The sequence below is a fragment of the Cyprinus carpio genome, chromosome B2, assembly GCF_018340385.1.
Source record: "Cyprinus carpio isolate SPL01 chromosome B2, ASM1834038v1, whole genome shotgun sequence".
NCBI classification, from domain to species: Eukaryota; Metazoa; Chordata; class Actinopteri; order Cypriniformes; family Cyprinidae; genus Cyprinus; species Cyprinus carpio.
Window position 1 is genome coordinate 18081881 of NC_056598.1, and position 8686 is coordinate 18090566.

Here is an 8686-nt window from a genome sequence, read left to right on the forward strand (position 1 = left end):
GCCTTGTAAGATATTCAAATACAGTTTGCTGATGTCATTTCCTGAGATGTAGGTTTCAGCGCATAATATGTCTTTCCTATTCCACTGTTTTGATCATCACATTTTAAAATTAAGGCCCTTTTATCGATCTAAACTAATTGAGTAACTGATTTGTTCCATCATCTGTTTTCACACTCTTTTTACACAGTATTTTTCAAAACATATCCTGTACCTTAAAATGCTGTAATACCTTTAATATTAGCAGTGTAGAATGTTTTCTCAAAAGTTTTAAGTGATGCAAGGTATTTAGGCTTAAACTATCATTTACTGTTGAATAAAAAAATAATTAAAGGAAAGGCCTCCAACATAGTTGTTCCCTATGACGTTTTCTAAAAATCATTATCATTTTTACCGCAATATAATTTCCATTACATTTGTACACTGTAAAAAATTGCCAGGAATTTACAGGATTAAAGAGTATTATCTTACAATAAATTATTGTAGTCAGTAATTTACTGGGAAATCAATACATGCTGGCTCATTTTCTTACAAATTACTGTGAATGAATGGCAGAATGATGCTAACATCATGCTAACATAATTTACTGCTCATTTTACTGTGAATTCACATTGTAAAGTTTTCTTTAACTGTGCGACTGTTAGAAATGTAGTTGTTTGCTGTAATTGTTTTGAAATCAGCATAATGGTGATTAGTGATTACTATTTGTTTGGGATCTGGGCCCTTGTATATTTGTGTTCAAATTTCTTATCTAGTCATGTCAGAAGTGTAACAAATGAAAATATTTGTCAAAATGATGACATAGAATATAAAATACGCTAATTGCCTGACTTTAAGTTTGTCAGACTGTTCTTAACATGGACATGATGATTTTATTACAGCATTATTTAAGTATGAATATTAATCAGTAACTTATTTTATATTCATAACTGTTTGTGGATGGATCTTTCACAATAGTGAAGCAACTGCTGAGATAAGTCTTTGAAAGATGTGACGTCAATACTCGACATATACTAAACACAACAAAAACAACATTTACAACATAAACCAACATTACAAAAATAAATAAACAACGCAAATTGTTAAAACTGAACCAAAAACAAGTTCAAATGCACAAATAAAACCAACAAGAACTAAAAAAAAAAGCTCTACAGCATGGTCTATTGATGGTGCATTGCATGCTGGGTGCCTTCATAGTATGCACTGTAGAAACACAGTATGCTGTTTATTTACAAGAAATTTCTGAGAGTGCAGTTAGATACACGAGAAGTCCCACTCTGAAATTACTTTGAAAGTAATGCAATTAATATCCTGGAATATTCTGTAATTTCGCACTAAATATTTTACCAGTATTGGTTTGATAACATTCTGAGGTGATTTTTTTTTTTTTTTGAAACCATGTCCATAAATTTTTCCATAAAATATGGGCAAAAAATTTTATTATGGAGGAAGTGATGCCACAACTGTAATTTGAATGTACATTAAAAAAAAAAAAAAAAAATCGTCATAGTTTCTGATTAAGATTAACAGTTTTGTAACAAATGTTAAATGGAAATGTAATTCTTGTCCCCATAAATTTCAAAAATTAAGATTGAGATCTGGAACTGTGACAAGTAAAATGAAAACAAAATCTATCCATTTAATGCATTTTAGAAAAGTTAAGATATTGTATAACTTTTTTAAATAGGCTAATTAATGTGACCTGCATATAACAAAAAAAGTGAAAAAACTTTTAATAGCCAAAGAGACAGTTTTAGCCTTTTGTCAACAGTGTTTAGAGTTCTTTCTTCTGAGACGCTTTTGGAACATTAAACATAATTTCTTAATAAAATATTTATAACCAAAAGCAACGTCACAATTAAATCATGTCTAAAGTCTCCTCCTTGCTGTTGTTGTCCAATATAAAAGCGCTTTGTTGATAAAAGCAGGTTTTTGTAATGATTTCCTCTTATAGTTAGCACTGTGTTGTCTCCACTCCAGAGCGCGCAGTAATATGATCCCTCATCACTGGGCTCCAGTTTTGAGATTGTGAGAGTCAGTGTCACTTTATCCTTCTCCGAATCGTTCACCGATCCAGTTATTTTACGGGGGGCATCGGGGTCTTTTTTGAATGCTTTCGATCCAGCTTCGAAATACATTAATCTCTGGAAAACTTGATCCTTGAGTTTGTACCAGTGGAGAGCGTTGGACGTAAACGTCGCTGAACTCACTTGGCATTTGATTAGAGCAGCTTTACTCCTTGTCTTAATCATCACAGGTTCAAGATAAGTAATTTGTCCATTTAGACAGTCTAAACCCATAAGAGAAACCATTAAAATTCGTTGAGTGTCTATACATACAATGAAGCGCTTACATTTTGGCATTACATTCAACTCTAGAGCCCAAAAGCTCACGAACAGCAGTTGCTCCGTCCTGAATAAAGCAGTTGTGTTTTCTTTTAAACGGTAGGACTTGTAAACTATATTTACGTTTAGCACAAGTAGATCTATGCAACAACAAAAAAAAACTGTTTGGTTTAAAATGTTTTCAAGGTAGCTCACAAGACGAACCTCAAGAGAAAAACTGAACATACAGTACCACGAAATAAGTGGAAATGCCTTTTTAAAGTAAAAAAATCTCTGAATAATAGTGAATAATTGTGATAGAGAAATGTTAATAATTATAACAGAATACTAAAATCTCACCTATTAAGACTACTATCAACCCCAATGTTATCATTCCAGACAGTGACATATCTACATCTGATGTCGTCCAGGAGTCTGAAGAATTATGAATCATGTGCATCAGCCAATCAGAAGCTAATGATAATGGTCTTGTGGTTTCCTCTTTGCGCATATCTCGTCGTTTTTTACACAAGCTAAAACAATCTATATAAATGATGGGTGATGGGAATCAACACTCATTTCACACGTGTAATTTTAAAGTGCAATTTAACCCTGATTAAAACCTTTTCCAGAGCAGATATCAACGCAAACGGGTCTTCCTCAGGCGGCGCAATCGATTCAAATAATGTTGATGATGATGTCTGATGAAAAACATTCAGTAATAGCAGCACTATGATATAATTACGTAGAAGTATATAGTAAAGTACTATTTTTTGTGTACTTTATTTTGTAATATATGCCTAAATTGTAAAATCTATTTAGCTATATTCGTTTTATATTCGTGAAGGCACGTTCACATTATAATAGATCATATGTTTGTGGCATGTGGAACTTATGCAGAGCTTAACTTTCATAATATTTGATATAGAACTTAAGTGAAAGTCAGCACACTGCTGTTACCACAATGTATTTTCACCACACAAGGACAACTGATATTTCAAGCAAGCTCTTCATCAAATTTGAAGAAATTACAAAACCATAATCCCAACATAAATGACAAATATTTCATGTATGTCTTCACATCTGTCGAGATGCACATAACAAATATGGGATACATCTGACATTCCAAAATCACAAATAACAGTGTGTACAATAAATCTTTTATTCATTAGGCCTAGTTCATGTACAAGATGTGAGTAAATCTTCACATGGCTGCTTGAGTCCCAGTAGGCGCAGAAGTAAACAGCAGCATGACTTTTGAATGTCAGTCAGTTTTAGATCATAAAGCTTTGTTTTGTCCACTGTGAAATCATTCGCCTGAGGGTTATTGGTATCACGAGTGACATCACCTCTTTGACTGATATAGAGTAGCCTCGATGGGGCTTCACCATCTTTCATTTGGTACCAATGGATATAGCTCTGACCAGTCACTTTGCAGGGCAGATACACAGGTTTTCCCCTCTGCCTTAAGAAAAGCCTTTTGACCTTGATCAAAACCCAGAACTGCTGCTTTGATTAAACAAAAATAAACAGCAATACATTTAAATCAGTTTTAATTTATCACCTTATTATTATAAATGTCACTTACCTGGAATCTCTAAGAGGAGGACAATATATATGTATAAAAACATCATTCATCTGTAAAAAAAAAAAAAAAAAAGTTTATACTTGGGTGTAATGCTGTCTTTCAGGTTTTCTCACTGCTTTTGTATGAACTTCAAAAATAGGGTGCTGATGTCATTTCCTGAAATGAGGAGTTATCTTGGAAATCATTTTTTAAGAAATGTTACATGAGTTGCATTTCAAATTACTTTGAAGTATAGCAATATAAGAGATGCACCTTTTTCTCTAAATTTATGTGAATTAGATCAAAGCTTAAGGTTATTTTAATTAATCTTTTATAGTGAGGTTGATATGAATGTATGGGGAAAATAAAACAGCTGGAAAAAAACAAACAAACAAAACATGAAATATATCCATAAAACTGGCGGGCCAGATTTTTTTGTACAGGCTAGTATTAATCATGAATATGATTTAATGTTTAATTTACAGCGAGTATCCTTTTTTAAATTTAGCTTAGGTTTTTCTAATAGCTATAAGTTATTTTATAAAATGTTTTCCATAAAATAAGGAGAATTTCAAGTGTCCGATTACTTTTTGGGGCCACTATATTGGGATTATTAAGATCTGATTTATGATTATTAAGGTATTAACCTATTTTAATCTATTTAACCCCCTTTAAACCTCCGTTATGAGAACAGCAGTGCACAAGTTAATGAGCGTCATTCATTTGGTTATGCAAGATGATAAAATTTCATGTAAACTTATTTACACTGCAAAAAATTGTTCAGTTACACACATAAGTTTGATGATGTCATTTCCTGAGATGGAGCTCTGATTAATGTCAGTGATCTTTTTCTAAATGTGAAACACACCACACCTGACTGATATGTATGATATCTCATCTTAAATATATATGCTTTTCATCTTAAACCTGAAAATCCTCTTTCGCGGTTCAGTAGCACCATCCTCTGTTGGAGATCTGCATGTTAAACAAACTCTTCAAATGTCACAAATATCGGTTTTGCGCTGCTCAGTTTTAGGTTATAAAGCTGTGTTCTGTCCACGGTGAAGTCATTTGCTTGGGGATTGTTGGTATCATGACTAAAGCTGCCGACTGCACTGATATACAGTATAAGAGCAAGGTTGCAAACTGGTCAATTTGGGGAGATATGAAGTTTTCCCCACTGCTTTGACCAAAATCTGTTGATCTTGTTCCAAAGTCACTCCCAAAACAGTATATATATAAGGCATATTTCAATGGCTTAATTTCGAGGGACCTACCTTATAATATTTGCAGTATGTGTTTTGTCATTTGTTTTATTGGCTCAGACAATCATTTAGTGTTTCTAAAAATATCCAAAATTGGATTGGAAGAACATTAAGGAAAGGCCTCTAACATATTTCATCTATATGTGACCCAGGACTACAAAACCAGTCATAAGGGTCAATTTCTCAAAAGAAATATGAATAAATAAGCTTTCCATTGGTGTATGGTTTGTTAGGATAGGACAATATTTGCCTGAGATACAACTATTTGAATATCTGGAATCTGAGGGTGCAAATCTAAAAAAAAATCTAAATACTGAGAAAATTGCCTTTAAAGTTGGCCGAATTAAGTTCTTAGCAATGCATATTACAAATCAAAAATTAAGTTTTGATATATTTACGGTAGGAAATTTACAAAAAAAAACTTTCTTCTTTTTTCAAATAAAATACAATGGCTGACCTATTTGTCTTGCTAAGTGGATAGCTAGCTTTTTATTTATCATAAATACACACAATCAAACAACATTTTCACACTTTTTGGAGACTTAATAAAACTCCCGGACTGGAATAAAAATATTCTGTCCCATCAAGTGTTTAAGTGCTTTTTTCTTCACACATCATGTCTCATATTTTCTTCTTCACCTTTGTCTTTTTTGTAACCATGTCCATAAATGTTCAATAGAACTTTATTATGGGCAAAAATGTTGATTGTGGAAGCAGTTAGCCACAGCTGTGGGACAGCTGTAATTTGAATGCCCTGAATTATTAAAAAATGTTAACATAAGAAATAATTGTCAACATAGTTATTATGATTAAGATTAAAACAAATGTTATTTTAAATGTAAATGTAAAATGATTAAGATGAAAATGTTGGAAAATTAAGATTGAGATCCGAAACTGTGACGTAAAATGAAACCTATTCATAAAATACATTTTAGAAAAATTAGAATTAAGACATAACATAACAAGTAATAACTTGTGTTGAAACAAAATCACATTTTAATTAGCAGAAGATACAGCTTTATTATTGTTAACAGTCAATATGGTACAGTAGCCTATCTAGCAAACATTGTGGAACTTTGTGGTTCTTTCTTCTGAGACAATACACTTTTGGAACATTTAACCTTATTCTTTAATTAAATCTTGACAAGAAAGAGCAACATCACAGTAAAAATATGTCTAATGTCTCCTCCTTGCTGCTGTTCAAAATAAAAGCGCTTTGATGATGAAAGCAGGTTTTTGTAATGATTTCCTCTCATAGTTAGCACTGTGTTGTCTCCACTCCAGAGCGCGCAGTAATACGATCCCTCATCACTGGGCTCCAGCTTTGAGATAGTCAGTGCCACTACATCGCCGCTCACCGATCCAGAAAATCTACGGGGGGTATCGGGGTCTTTTGTGGCCTTTGGCGAACCAGCTTCGAAATACATTAAACGTTGGAGAGCTCCCTTCGGTGGAGCTCTGTACCAGTGGATAACGCTGGACCGAAGTGTCGATGAATCCACTTTGCATTGGACTCGAGCTGCTCTACCACTTGCCTTAAATACCACAGGATCAGGGTGCGTAATTTGTCCATTTAAACAATCTAAAACCATAAGAAACCAAACCATTAAAATAAAACACTTATATTAGCCTACATTAAACACAAGAACCCACAAAATAAAAGCTCAAGAACCGCAGTTGCTGCGCGAGCCTTTTCTGTTAGAATCCGTATCGAACATTACACACTGATAAGACGGTAGGACTGCGAAGCCTATTAGCACAAGTAGGCCTGTACAACAAAAACAGTTTTGTTTAAAATGTTTTCAAAATAGCTGAGAAGTCGCTTGTGCGAAACGAGCCTCATGAGAAAAACAGAAAAAACCACGAAATAAGTGGAAATGCTTTTTTAATATAAAAAACCCTGAATGATAGTGAGTATGCCTAATTGTGATTTAGAAATGTTAATAATTATAAGAGAATACTAAAATCTCACCAATTAAGACTACACACAACCCAAATGTTATCATTCCAGACAGTGCCATGTCTACATCTGATGTCGTCCAGGAGTCTGAAGAATTATGAAGTGCATCTGATGATGGCCTTGTGGTTTCCTCTTTGCATATATCTCGTCGTCATCACTACCACAAGAAACAAACTAAAACAATCTGTATAAATGATGGGTGATCGGAATCGACATTCATTTAACACGTGCAATTAAAAACAACAGTTAGGCTAAGCTTTGGGTTATGAAGCTGCCTCTTCATCAATAGCACCCTTCTTCTTTTTTCTGTGATAAAATGTATGGATTCAAATGTGAAGAAGTTTTGAATAAGAAGTTTTGTGCCTTGCTTTTCAAATTATTTGATAAACAAATGCTTAAAGTCTGCATACTGCTGTACCAGAACTTATTTTCACCACACAAGGACCAGTGCTATATTAGTATCAATTTTGCTGTTATTCTGTCAGTTTTATTAGTTTTTTGTTTGTCTTTATATGCTTTTATTCATTTTTAAACTAAATTAAACTAATTGAAAATGACAAATGTTGCCTTGGCTGAAATAAAGTAAGTGTGTTTTTAATGTAATTTTATTGTAGTGTTTTTTTTTTTTTTTTTTTTTTTTTTGAGTATTTTAAGGAACAAAAATATATAAATATTTCAGTTTGTAGGTAACTATAATAACCCTGACAAGTGATATTTCAAGCAAGTGCTTTATCAAACTGAACATTACAAACCCTTAAATACCCATAATCTCTAAACAAATAACAATGACATGTTTCGTCTTTTAAAAAATGTTGAGACATGTTACAAATTAGATACTCTTGCAATGTTCCAAAATCACAAATATAAATATAGTGTGTACAAAAACCTCATAGAAACATGTATAATGTGTCCATTAACACTATGGCAATTGTAATTAAACATATCAAAATAAGATCATCCACTAGCCTGTGCATACAGCTCAAGTCAAATTGAGAACTTAAACAGAAAATCACAGTGCAAGTATATGTTTTTATTCAACATTTGCCAGTATAGTTCATGTATAGGCTGTGAGTAAATCTTCTCACTGTGGCTGCCGCTTATGTAGATCCAGTAGGCACAGAAGTAAACGGCAGCATGACTCTTTTGAATGTCACTCAGTTTTAGATCATAAAGCTTTGTTTTGTCCACTGTGAAATCATTTGCTTGAGGGTTATTGGTATCACGAGTGACATCACCTCTTTGACTGATATAGAGTAGCCTCGATGGGGCTTCACCATCTTTCATTTGGTACCAATGGATATAGTCTGAAGAGCCCAGACCAGTCGCTTTGCAGGGCAGATACACAGTTTTGCCCTCTTCCTTAACCAAAACCTTTGGACCTTGATTCACAGTCACTCCCAGAACTGCTGCTTTGATTAAACAAAAGCAAACTTCAATACATTTTTAAAAGGTAATTTTTTTACATTTTCTTTTTATTAAAAATGTCACTTACCTGGAATCTCCAAAAGAAGGACAATATGAATGTATAAAAACATCATTCATCTGGTGATAAATGTTTATAATTATTGTGTAA

At 33.2% G+C, this 8686-nt stretch overlaps 1 protein-coding gene and 1 gene segment (V, D, J or C); both read right to left on the minus strand.

The window, feature by feature from the left end:
* The window catches only part of LOC109075787 (immunoglobulin kappa light chain), a 29540-nt gene extending 20868 nt beyond the window's left edge, over nt 1-8672 (minus strand). Inside the window, 2 exon segments of the mRNA XM_042718463.1 lie at nt 8199-8522; nt 8606-8672. Of these exon segments, the coding sequence (XP_042574397.1) occupies nt 8199-8522; nt 8606-8651 (370 nt within the window). The 5' untranslated portion in view covers nt 8652-8672.
* LOC109090154 lies at nt 6180-7376 on the minus strand. The segment is given in 2 exon segments: nt 6180-6735; nt 7126-7376. Coding segments are annotated over 2 exon segments (498 nt in total).
* Nucleotides 8673-8686: the final 14 nt, after the last annotated feature.